The sequence below is a fragment of the Balaenoptera borealis genome (genome assembly GCF_965194805.1).
Source record: "Balaenoptera borealis genome assembly, chromosome: 6".
Lineage (NCBI taxonomy): Eukaryota > Metazoa > Chordata > Mammalia > Artiodactyla > Balaenopteridae > Balaenoptera > Balaenoptera borealis.
This window is the reverse complement of record NC_138863.1, coordinates 7,249,793-7,263,073: the sequence shown is the minus strand read 5'-3', so window position 1 is coordinate 7,263,073 and position 13,281 is coordinate 7,249,793. Positions and strand designations below refer to the sequence as shown.

At 43.0% G+C, this 13,281-nt stretch overlaps 1 protein-coding gene across 8 annotated transcripts in view; it reads left to right on the top strand.

Annotated features, from left to right (window-relative positions):
- Nucleotides 1–8,465, top strand: part of GIGYF2 (GRB10 interacting GYF protein 2) — a 126,431-nt gene extending 117,966 nt beyond the window's left edge. For 7 of the 8 annotated variants that reach the window (XM_082395504.1, XM_082395507.1, XM_082395505.1 and 4 more), the window contains 4 exons: nt 400–554; nt 2,065–2,249; nt 3,033–3,180; nt 7,401–8,465. In XM_082395504.1, the coding sequence (XP_082251630.1) occupies nt 400–554; nt 2,065–2,249; nt 3,033–3,180; nt 7,401–7,468 (556 nt within the window). In that variant the 3' untranslated portion in view covers nt 7,469–8,465. Of the gene's footprint in view, nt 1–399; nt 555–2,064; nt 2,250–3,032; nt 3,181–7,400 lie in introns of those variants that run through there. The other variant, XM_082395506.1, reaches the window with a different exon arrangement.
- Nucleotides 8,466–13,281: the final 4,816 nt, after the last annotated feature.

Genomic DNA, 13,281 nt, shown 5'->3' with positions numbered 1-13,281 from the left:
TATAGTGTCTTTATTCCTTTTGATAACCCAAAGAAGTATTAGTGCCATTTTACAGATGAGGAAACTGAGGCTTAGCAAAATTTAAAATCTTACTGAAGGACACATAGGGGAGCATTTAATAATTTCTCTGTAAAGAAGCCCTGTATTCACAAACTAGAATGTATTAACTGAGGCTAGATTTTAAGGGGTATTGAGTAACCGCCCCCCCCCCCCAGTATTTCAGTTTTTTTGTTTCAGATTTGTTGTTGTTTGTTTGTTTGTTTTCATTTTTGGAGCCAAGAATTGGATTGCTGGGCAGCCATCCAGTGTTGCCAAGACATTATCTATTTATGGTGTTAGAGTATAATCATATAGTAACAGTTTCTGGGAATATAATATCGCCCTGTTGTTTTGCTTTAGTAAATCTGTAGGTGTGTCTAACCGGCAGAATAAGAAAGTAGAAGAAGAAGAAAAATTGCTGAAGCTCTTTCAGGGAGTAAATAAAGCCCAAGATGGATTTACCCAGTGGTGTGAACAGATGCTTCATGCCCTTAATACGGCAAATAACTTGGATGGTAAGAATTGGGGAGGGAAACCCAGCATGTGGAATGGCAGAGCAGGACCCACAAAGAGTTAGAAAATTGGAATGATGATGGGCCAACACTCAAGAGGTGAAATCTGATGGAGGTCAAGTCCTGCACCTACCGTAGGAACTTCACTCTTTAACAGTATTATAGAAAAGTTCTATAATACTATGCTGAAATAGGTTATCAGTGGTTACCAAAAAGTAGATGCTATCTTAGGCTGTCTTATGATGTACAGAGCAGAAGAGGTCATAGTTCCATACTGCTCATTTTCTGGGGGGCATTGCCAGATGGACAAAGGAGAGTAACTGTTATAGTGGGGACAGAGGTCAGCCTGGGCAATACAAGACTGAGGTGATGTGAGGTTTTTCCCTTCCTGCCTTTGGGGGCAGGGGTGGGAATCATGTGACAGAGCAAGTAGACTTATTTTGTGTAGGATAAAGCTAAGGCCCATAATGTATGCAAGTGAAAAGATTTCAGCGCAGTTTGAAGAAAAACTTGCTAATTGTTAGTTGTTCACAAAGAGGATTATCAGCCTTAGATGGAAGTGAGTCTTTCCATTACCCGCCAGCTTGGTGTGGAAGGGATTCCCATAACTCATGGGCTTTGTTGAACTAGTCCACCTCTGATGTCTTTTCTAAAACCAAGAATCTTTTAAAAACAGAGCAGTAAAGGAATTGAAGGGTTCCTTTGTAGCATTGTAACACTAGCTAATGGTCCGCCTGAGCCAGAGGAAACAGTAGTGAAAAATAGCAATGGCTACCATCCATTAAGCACCTACCATGTACTAGGCACTTTCTAGGGGTTAACATGTGTTATCCTAGGTATCTAATTTTTGCAGTAACTTTATGATACACGTTTACAATGTAGGTGATGTTATCCCCATTTTATAAATTAGGAAACGGAGGCTCAGAATGGTTAAGTAACTCATCAAGGTCACACAGTCAGCAAATTTCAGAATCAGGTTTTAAACCCATGTCTGTCTAACTCTGATACTTGTGCTTTCCTCCTGCACCACACTGCTTCATGTTCCGTTTTTCTTGTAAACTTAGGATATCTCAGTGAAGTGAAAGGAGGCTATGCCTATATCTTCAGTATCTGTTGTGGTGCCTGCCCACATTATCACACTTAATAAATACTGATTGAATTTAAGGAAAAAAGAAATGAATCTCCAGATGACTTTAGCCTTAGGCAAGCAGTTGTTTCGATCAACATGACTTTTAGTTTCTACCAAAATAACGTTTAGTGAAACTAAACATGCATGGTATCTTTGTCTCTGTGCTATTTCAGATGATTTGGGGGCATTGCAGTGCTAGTGGGTCCCCCCCGACTACTACTCCAGAGGAGACTGAAGAATATTTAACATAATAGCTGCATGCCTTTCAAGTTTCCATCATTAATGTCTGTATTAGGTGTTAAAATATATTAAAAACTGAAACTGATCTCTTCTGTGTGATATTTCATTGTTACTCTTTATGTCTTGTTCCCTCTCACATTACAGTTCCCACATTTGTTTCTTTCCTGAAAGAAGTAGAATCTCCTTATGAGGTCCATGATTACATTAGGGCCTATTTAGGAGATACCTCTGAGGCCAAGGAGTTTGCCAAGCAGTTCCTCGAGCGCCGCGCCAAACAGAAAGCCAGCCAGCGGCAGCCGCAGCAGCAACAGCCGCCGCCGCAGCAGCAGGTAGGAGGCAGCAGAGTGAGTGCAGTGCCCTTGTGAGTGTTAATGTCTTGAAGTGTTGAGCAGCCAGAGAAATGAAAATTAGAACAGTGTTCCCATTTTTGTACATCACATGACTGGAACCTTTTAAAACATGGTGGACTTGATATTTTCAGACAGGGTCCAGAGACCTTTGTGAATTTCCCAATTAGCAAATATAGCCATTCATTCTCTGTTAGGCATATCAGCCCCATTGTTCTTGGTTCATACAAGTGCCTCTGTCAAATTGCAAATTCCAACTTGTCATAGACCATAAATTTGGTTTTAAATAGTTACAACTTACAAATGTTAGCTCTCTGCTGCTCAGGATCCACTGGTACCCAGTACTGACAGTACTGTAACCTGCCAGACATTTCACACAGTGTTCATGGGCCCGGAGAACAAAGGGACCTTCCACTTTGAGTAGGTGAGAGGTGTGGATTGCCAAAGAGCCAATTCCTAGTGGATGATACAGATTCCATGTATATCTGGAGAGGTTTTGACAGCTGTGCTGTCACAGCAGTGTGGACACCTGGAGTTAGCAGGACGGGCCTTGTGGAGACAGAGCTTAAGTGGGATGTCTGAATCTAAATGAAGGGAAAGCGTGGCTCAGTGGACTGTTCTTAGTTTCGTTACTACCAGAATCCATGGTAGGCTTTCTGTTTTTAAACTCATCCTTGGTAAGGTGAGGCCAGATCAGCCATTTCCTTAGGGTGGGCCAAGCCTGTATCCACCGTGTAACCTCAGCTGTGCTATCTCATTTTACAGGACTCTGTGTGGGGGATGAACCACAGTGCACTCCATTCAGTATTTCAGACCAATCAAAGCAACAACCAACAGTCCAATTTTGAAGCTGTACAAAGTGGCAAGAAGAAGAAAAAGCAGAAGATGGTCCGAGCAGATCCGAGTTTATTAGGTGAGCACAGGCCTAATGTCTTAGCTGGGTGTTGGGGGGAGATTATATGTGAGTCCCATGGTGGAATGTTTTTCATGAAGGGAAATACTTCTTATAAAAAATGAATGTTTTTGACCAGTTCAAAATTAGTAGTCAGTATTTACCGGGCATCTCAGTGCAAGAGCTATGCCTCATGTGCTATAGGGAGTAAGAAAAGTAATACATTGTACGGTGCCTTCAGTTTTAAAGTCTTTTTTCATATCTAATATGAATTTCGTTAAAAAAAACTTTCAATTTAGTTGGAAAATAATGCTAATGGACAACAGCAAAAGTTGTTTAAAATTTAAAGTGCTGATTTGTGTGGAAGCAGACCATAAATCCAATCAGATGTTCACAGAAAAGAACCAGTATTTGTTGACATTCACTGTATGTATAATACAGTTCTCATAATTATCCTGCATTATGAGGTGATGTTCCAGCTTTACCAATGAGTAAACCAAGGCCTAGAGGATTCAGGACATTTCCCAGAGTCACACAGCATTTGGCAGTGCAGCTGGGGTTTCAGAGCAGGCCTGTTTTCACTCGTCTGTGTTACCCATGGCTACTCTTACCTAACGCTGAGGACCGGTGTCTTCATACAGGGCAGCCAGCCTTGGGGAAAAGGTGACACCTGAATTGGGGCTTTGAAAGACAGGAAGAATAAGGAATGGTGTTTCTGGAATAATAAACAGCATAGGCAAAGCTGATGGGCCACCTGTGTTTCTTAAATTGGCCTAACAACCTCACAGGCAATGATGAAATTAAAATTATTCTCTATTTATGGATGTAGAATAGGCTATTATGAAACTGTGTTGTCTGGAATAGAATGGTTACATTGGCAAAGGTGGCAGATTGGTCAGGCAGACCAGTTAGGAGGCTGCAGTATAGACCAGGTGAAAGATACTGGTGGCCTGGAATAGGGTTTTGGCAGTGGAGATGGAGAGGAGTTAGATGGATTTTAGGAATTTAGGGGATGGACAAGGAGAATGGAAAGGTTTGGGCAGCAGGATGAAAAGAGTTGCCCTTTTGCTAACATGATGAGCCCTGGAAAGTGGAGCAGGCTTACGGGGGAATGACGCGGCGTTGCAGCGCTGGGTAGATTGAGTGTGAAGTGACTAGGAGGCAGGCTTACGGGGGAATGACGCGGCGTTGCAGCGCTGGGTAGATTGAGTGTGAAGTGACTAGGAGGCATGATGCAGAGGTGAAAGAGCTGATAGCACAGCAAGAGGTAGATTGCTCTGCCCTTGGTAGGATCCATACTTCAGAGGTTTCCTGCCCTGGAGAAATCAAAGTATCAGTAACAGAAACCCAGCTTTGAGGATTGCCCTCTGGAACCGGCGCTCTGCAAGCTGGCTTTGGAAACCTAGAGATCTGGCGAAATTTCGTTTTCTTCTGCATGTCTTGGAAGTTTATGTTAAGGATGGATGGAACAGTCCAAAATTTTATCCAGTTTTGACAGAGATAGGTGAATGTAGATTTAAGAGTGTTCCTTCAGTTCTGGTTGTGAGTTCTAGCTAAGAATCCCCCGCTATTTAGCTGTGGTACTTGGTGGGGGGAGGGGGGGGAAAAGGTTCTCAGGGAAAAGGTTCCTCTGAAAATGAGGTAAAGGTTTTTGGATTAAATATCTGATCTGACCCCATCTCCTATTATAGACCTAAGAAAGAAAGGGACTTAAAATCCCCCTTCAAGGGAATGAGACATAGGTCATTCTAGGAATAGAGTTTTAAGGAATATATATCTTGAAAGAGAAGAAAAAAAAATTAAATATAAGGGAAGTAAAACTGTTCAACAAAATACTGAAGAAGCTCACTTGGGTGGGCTCTTGCTTGGACCATTTAATGAGAATTTCTGCTCAACTAAACTTTCCTCTGGAAATTCCTCTGATAATTTCTGCCCCTTACCTGCTCATATCCATTTATTATTGTTTTTAATTGGTAGATGCCTTATTGACTTGTAGATTAAGAAAAATTAACAAATATCCATCAGTCACAAGTTCCCCATGCACATAATGGGAAAACAGGTTCAAATTTGACCCCGAAGTATCCATTGAGAAAGCGGTCGTTGATCAAAAGAGAATTTTGCTTCTAAAACAAACCTTCAGAGAGATCCCAGCTTCATTTTAATGATCATGTCCTCCATTGTACTCTTGTGTTTTCCTCTAGTTTTTAGAGCTACCAAGTGCCATTGTGAGCCAGCATCCTGTACTTGGATATGAGAAATATACACACACAATACCATTTTTTCACCAGTCATACTTTCCTTATAGAAACAGTCTCCCAAACCTTAAAGAAATTATGTGAGTGGGAGTCTGTTGTTCTGAACCTAATATAGTCTTTAGAGCTGGGCATATTGGGCTTACATCCTCATTTGTATTGCATGGGGTCTCATTATATCCCAGAGCTCGCCCTTCTGTCAAGTGGGGAGGAGACGTGCCCTCCTTACTGGTTTTTTTGACAGGTAAATGAGACCATGTCTGCTAAAAGCCCAGCCCGGTAATCGTCATATTATAGCAGCAAATACTTAACTTTTTTTGGCCCCAGGCTTCTTTTCCCTTCCTGTCTTTGTATGACTAAAATTGTTTTAGTTTGTGTTTTTGTTACATTCCCACTTTTATTTCATGTAGCTCATTATTGTTTTTATCACATTTCATTTGTTCTTGAGATATATGTGAAGTCAAAGAAAAACCTGCTTTGGAATAGAGTAATAGTTCATTTCATAAACTGTTTGGTCTTTAGGTTTTTACACTTACCTAATTAACTGTTATTTTCAAATATGAACACTAAGCCTTTCATTATTTTCAAGGGAAAAAAATCTTGCAGGTTATGGGAACACAGTTGAGGGGTAGAACTCAGGTTGGGATTTGGAATCCTAGCCTCTCCCAGTAGGAGGCCTTGTAAGCAGCTTGTACCACAGCTTCCTTGGTTAATAAATAGGCATGTTTATTTTTTCAAATCATGATATTTTGGAATCAAGAATGTAATGTAATTAAGCTATTTTTATTATGTAAGACATTTTTTGTTTATTATTGGTACATTTAAAATGTGTATTTGAAAACTTGAACATTAAAGAACAAAAAGGAGGGGGCAGAAAACTCAATGTTAACAGAACTGCCTTTAGACTGGAGAGCATCGCCTGTTTACTTTTTGATATTCAAATAGCAGCTAAAACAGTTTGGGATTTCATTTAGGGTGGATGAACTGAAAGCTTTTTGAGAATCACTCATTCTAAAGAGGCCCTGTTAATAGTACTTTTTATCAATCTCTGATCATGGAGTTTATTGAAAAATTACACGTGGCTGATGGCATTAGGTTTTCAAACCTCAGTAGTGTTTGTAAGTGCTGCTTGTTGCCTTCAGTGGCTGTGCTAGTACTGCTTTTTCTCAACCAGGTTGCATTTCAGTCAATTAATATTGCTAAATGAAATCCTTGCCTTTGCTGGTCTACTTAGAGTAGATTGAGTTGAATAAAGTAGTTTAATGTTTTTATGCTATCTGCTGTGTGACAGGAAGAACATCTGAGGGCTCTAAGGATCTTGTAGTGGGTCTTCCCTGGAGCCTCCTACCACTGAAAGCAAAATCTCTTGACCAGAACTTTGACAAACTTTCGGACCCAAAGTATTCCCGATAGCGAATGGGGCTGAAGTATTGGGTTGGCCAAAAAGTTCATTTGGGTTTTTCTATAACATCTTGCGGAAAAACCTGAACGAAAGTTTTGGCCAACCCGATAGTGTTATTCCCACTCACATTTCACAATCATTTGGTCGAGTGATTACAAAGTACTTAGTGTGTTATTCCTGTCCTCCCCCTGCCCCATTCTTTTAAGGTACACCTTCTGAATGAACTTTCCCCCCTAGCCAGCCTGGCCTTAAAACACAGTTACAACCCAGGCTCTACTCAGGACTCTCTAAGGCAGTGGTTTGCAATTCTTTTTAAGCAGTGGTGCTGGGTGTATGTGTGTGTGTGTGTGTTTCCTCCCTAATTAAATTATATCAGAACCTTAAGATAAAACATATAAAAATAGAATGTGTAATTGGAAGGGCAAAAGAACCATTACATTGACTTTTATCCTTTCTTCTCCCTCCTTTTAGTATCCCTGTTTGTGTGCTCAGAAACAGGAGACTAAAATTCCAGCTGCCTGCCTAGAATTTGAGCCACATGGTTGTCTGGGTGTGGTCAGTCACTCGTTGCCAATTTTTCCCTGCAGGGTTTTCAGTCAATGCTTCATCGGAGCGACTCAATATGGGTGAAATCGAGACTTTGGATGACTACTGAGCACCTGCCAGAGCGGACTGGCCTTCCCTCTTTTCTCTGCTGACCATGGATTCTGCACCTTTGGACACGACACTTACTCACCATATACTCTTTATCACTGCAACAAATCACAGAACCGATCATCTCAGGCTTTTTCTTCCAGCCCTTTGTGTCCAAGATTCTTTAAACCATTTTTGTTGGTGAGCATCTCAGACTGTAGATAAGTGGACCAGACCCTGTGTCTTGGGGGTGGCAGTTGGGATTACTCCCCAACAAGGCTGATTTTGGGCAGACGTGTTTACTGTGCCGTGATTTCACCTACTGTCTCCCAGAAAGTGTGTTGGGATCTGCCAATAGCAATTTACTTTCTCTTGTCACTTTTTTCCTTCTATTTTGTTTTTCTTCTCCTTCTCCCCCACCCCCCCCCAAAAAAATGGGCATGGGGTCTGACTGCAATCATGAAGAGAGTTAATGGTAACAGACATTGGCCAGCAACAAAAACGCCCACGGACTGTGATTTGAGTGTCCGACAGAGACAGTGAGAGCTCTTCCAGTCTGAAGGTTGCATTGCCACCGCTAACTCTGGGATTGCGTCAAAGAGGCCCTGAGTGGGATGGAGTTTAGATTGATTGGTTTGATGTTGCACACCCCTCGCCTCTTCTTTCTGAGCATCCTTTCAGAGAAAGGATTCTTGTGTTTTCTTCATTAGATAGTGACTTCCAAGCAAGCTGACTTCTCCCCTGGCATACTCCAGCCTGATTGGACAAAGGAAGCCCTGTGGCCTGGGAGAGGGACTTATTTTTAATTTTTCTTTCTTACAAAAACGGATTTTTTCCCATAAATATTTTTACTTCAGAGGACTAGGACCAGTTTGTTTTGGGCCTTTCTGCTGAAAATTTGTCTCGTTTAAGAGGCAGTTAGGATCTTTACCATATGTATGAATTTGTGTAATTTCATTTTGGATAGGGATAAACTTCTGCTTCTGATAAAAGCCCGGAATTTCATCTGGTTCCTCAGAGCATTGCGTGTGTGTCTTGCTGTGGCCCCGAAAGGTTTTGTTTAAAGATTCTGGAATGGCAAGTTGCTTGCCTTTTCTGAAAAAAGAACATACAAAACCTGACCATCTTTAAGACCTTCATCCATGGAAACCACTATACAGGAGATTGCAGTGGGATGGAGGGGATGGGAGAGAACAGGAGAGAGAAGCCTGGTTCTGGCTTCTGGTTGTGGCCTCCTAATACCCCTTCACTTCAGATACAAATGTATTCAAGCCCTATTTATAAACAGTACTCTTCCTGCCTCTGCCAACCCCCCACAGAACATCACCTGGAATTGCCAGTCACACTTTGGTCTGGAGCCTTTGGACCGTCCGTCCCTGTGCAAGAAGTGCTGTGGTTCGGGTGGCTCCTGGTAGAGCGCCTTTTCTTTCTGTCATCATTGCCCGAAGAAGGCTGGAGTTGCTCTGAGAGCAGTTTGGTTTTGGATGATTATATTTGGGTTTCTGTTTTTATTCTTTTGGATCACCATTCTCCCTGTCCCTTTTTGCCTCCCTCCCTCTTAAACATGTACAATAACTATACAGAGACTGCTACAGACTTGTACATAGTTTTTGGATCAAAATAGCATGAGGAGATGGGGAACCATTAAAAATTGGGGCTCCTGCTCTCCTTTGCTTTGTAAATTCAAAAGGGGGGGGTGGGGAAGAGGGATAGTTAAAATGTTTACAAAACTTTAAGCTCCCTCGGAACTTTTGCCAGTGTGGAGGAAAATAAAAAGGAACTTAAATAAAACCTGGTGGTATTCTATCTGAGTACACTTCTTGTACTCACCCTTGTCAAGGCTGAGTTTTCCACCAAACCATCTTCTTGGCACCATGGAAAAGCTCCAGACACGTGAGCACGCAAGACATGGAGGCAGCTTTGGCTTTCTCTGGCAGGCTATGGAACGCTGACTGGTTCTGTATTTGAGAATGTAGAGGTCAAGGTAAATGTGGGTAAGTTGATTAAATGTCTTTCCTCCTCTGCCCCTTTCTGCAGACCTGCAGATCGTCTCCTGTCCTCACAACACAGACACACACCCCTGAAGGTGCCCCCTCCAGAGCCTGCCCACACCTTCCAAGCTAGATTCTATTGTATGCTTGTTCAGGGGAAATTTAAAAATAAAACACAAACATTTGGGGGAGGGGTAGGCAGATTTCAGGGAGCAACGTCGTTTTATTCATGGAACATTCCATTTGCTTAACCAGGAGCATTGCTTCTACCTGAGGAATTTCCCACATGGTGGAAAGAAACCACTCTTTCCTAAGAATGTTTGTTTCTGTCTCAATTCTGCCAATTTTCACATTCTCATTTGCTCACTCTTTTACTTCCAGTGACCGCGTTCTTATCTCTTTCTGTGAACTTACTTGCAGATTATCTAAACTCTTCCTGAGTTTTAAAGTATTTGTACACTGTTTGCTTCCAGTTGTTTTAAGTCAGAGATTTAAAAAACATACCCAGACAAGGTAGTTTGATTATGGATACTTTCCCCAAGGTAGTCGGTGTTCTGGTTACTGTTGCTACATAACAAATTACCCGCAAACTGGCTTACAGCAACCCTTGCATTTTATTGGTAATTTTGTGAGTCAGGACTCTGGGTGGGGGGAGGCCTCAGCTGGGCAGTTCTTCCATGGTGTCTCCTCTGGTTATGGTCAGAGGTCAGCTGGGGCTGCGATCTTAGGAAGGTTTGATAGGCTGGCCGGCACGATGGCTCACTCGTGTGAATGGCAGCTGATGCTGGCAGTTGCCGGGGAACTCGGCTGGGTTGGTGGCTGGAGGAACTACGTGTGCCCTCTCCAGCATGGCAGCTTCAGGGTAGGTGGACTGCTTATTTGGCAGTTGGCTTCCCCCAGAGAACCAGGCAGAGGCTGCATCACCTCTTCTGACCTGGACTCAGGAGTCACGTAGTGTCACTCCTGTGACACTTTGTGAAAGTAGTCACGAGCTATTTCAGATTCAGGGGGTTGGGGAACGTGGCCACCTCCAACATCTCCCTTGATGGAATGAGTGGTAAGGTCACTTTATAGAAGAGCATGTGGGATGGGAGGTACTGTTGTTGCTGTTTTGGGGAAATAGCTGCGTAAAATTAGTTTATGCATATACATCAAGGAACTTCAATTCTTCCTTGGCTCTAAATTGAGGGATTATTTTTTTCTTTTTAATTTCAGGATAATGGTACTTCAGGCTTTATTTTAAATAATACATACATACAAATATATACACACATAAATAGTGTGTGTGCCATTTTCTACACCCTATTTTAAATTGATCAGGTGAAGAAATTGAAGTTTATTTTATATAGAATGTCTTCTCTACATTATTAATGAAAAAGTCTGTGTATGATCCTGATGGGAAATGAACCTAGTTCTCTCCTGTGCTTTCGTGTGGGAAGTAGAGCTTCATTAAAAGAGCAATAGGCACGCACGTTCTAAATAGAGTAAGGTGCAGCCGAGAGCACGTTCCAAATGGAAGTTGGCCTCATAGTTAATGGGTTATTTGGGAACAAAAAGAAAAAAGCCCAGCTCTAGAGGATGGCTGTGAGCGCAGGCAATTCCTGATGAAGCCGCAGTGCTTGCTGGGACCGTGGAGAGCCTGGGAACCTTGAGGCAGCCACATGTGTGATCATTTTACAGACATTGTCAGATGCCCTGAGTATGACAGACCTGCATAGCTTTTGGTAGTGTTGGTTCTGGACAGGGCACCTGGAGCCTCTGAGAGAAGAGTTTCCCTCCAGGGATTCGTCAGTGGGAATGTTTTGCAGCTAAAGTAACAGACACTGCTGTGGTTCAATGTATGGGAGAAACAGCACATAGATGTCGGGAAGCAAGAGAAGAGAACTGGGCTCTTCCCTAATTGCAGCAACTGCCCTGCAGCCTAAAAGCTGCAGTTGCCTCCCCTTTTGTTGCTGGCAAAGTGATGACATCATGGGGATGGAACTCACCGTAGCTTCAACACTCAGTTCAGTCCAGCTGGTCTTAAGCAGAGACATCATTTCTTAAAGATTGTTTACTTGTCCCCCCAAATCTAGGAGTGGGGGATTATTTTCCCTTGGTAGCCAGTTGTTTTCTCCTTTGAATGCCTCCTTTAGCATGAGAAGTAGTCCTGAAGGTCAGTGGGTCAGTGTTAGGTTTGGCTGCATATAACAAGATACAAAGTAACAGTGACTTAAACAAGATAGTTTATTTCTCAAGTGAAATCTGGAGGTCATCAGTCCAAGGCTGGTGTGGCTCAGGGACCCAGGTTCTTTCTGTTTTACCCTCCTGGTTGCGGCTTCCATTCTCAAGGTCACTCATGGTCCAAGGTGACTGCTAGAGCACCAACCATCATGCCTATATTCCAGGCAGGAGGAAGGATTGGGGTGAGGCTCAGGGAGCACACCTCCCTGTTCAGTTAGCCCTCCTTGAGGAGCTCTTTTGGGAGCTCTACCAAACATCTTAAGTCTTTTCAACTGGAACGTGGATACGTAACTATAGTTAGTTCAAGAAAGGCTGGAAATTTGGGGGTTTTAGTTGAGTGGTTTGCCACCCCAAATACCATTGGGATTCTGTTTCAAAGAAACACGGGGAATGGATGTTACATTGTCAGGTAGCAGCCTCCACCACAATCATTCTCTTTAGCTTGCTTTGAAGTTGGAAGAGTTTGCAATGGTTGAGTTTGTGCACATCCACCACGGGAAAGGAATCCTAGTGGTTACCCTGACGAGGGGGCTCAGAACAGGCTCTGTTCCATTCTTGTGCAGAGCTGGAAACCTGGAGTGGTTTCCAAGGGCTCAACCTTGCTGTGTCTAGCAACCCCCAATTCTATACAGAATCTAGGTTTTTGGTGTGTGTGTGAGTGTGTGTGTGTGTGTGTGTGTGTGTGTGTGTGTGTGTATGTGTTTAAAGGTACCCTGTGGCATGAACCTATGAGTGGTTTTGTGGGTGGGGACACTGGAGTCAAGCTGTCAGATTTGAATGTTGATCTTGCCGTCTCCTTTAGGCAAGTATTTGTTTCCCCATCTGTGAAATGGGAACTGTGAGGTAGCTGTGATCAGTAACTTAAACTGTAATTGCATAGTACAATGTCCAGCGCATAAATACTCGGTAAATAGCTGTAGGCCATTTTGCAAGGGAAAAGGGAGTTTGTGGGCTCATGTGTAGGTGCAGTGGAACGTGTTAAAGATGGGCAACCTCTCTCTTAGGCATCCGAAAATCAGTGTAAAGAAGTACCCCTCAGGGAGGTAATGTGGCGTGGGTTCCAGGAGACTGGATGTTAGCACCAGCTTCGTTATTAACCTGCCCTTCCTGTCCTGTCTCTGGGTCTCAGTTTCCTTGCCTGTCAGATGAGGGGCTTGGCCCAGATCAAATGATGAACTTGAAACAAAAATCAGTCCCTGAGCCCCATGTCCCATGGTTTCTTATTTAGGGTGGGGCCCAGCCCTGGAAATTATTTTTCAGGTGCCCTAAGTGACTCTAAATGGACAGCTTGAGTGGGGAACTACTGGCCTAGCTGATCTGTGAGGTTTCCTTCAGCTCTCACCTCCTGAGTGCATATGTGCAAGCGTGATCTGTGTGTGCATCTGTACATCTTTGCAGCATATTGCTGACACTTGGTGTTTGCAGATTTAGCACTTGTGTTTTAGTGTGGGTCTTTGACAAATACCCGTCGTGGTTTTACTAAAGCAGACCCAGGTCAAAATGTAAGCATGGTGAGCCTCAGTTAAGGGAACGAGTCACTGACTTGGATTTTCTGACTTCTTTTGATAACGTCAAGTTAAGCCCTAAGCAGGTCAGGGTCCCATCATGAATCAGAAACCGT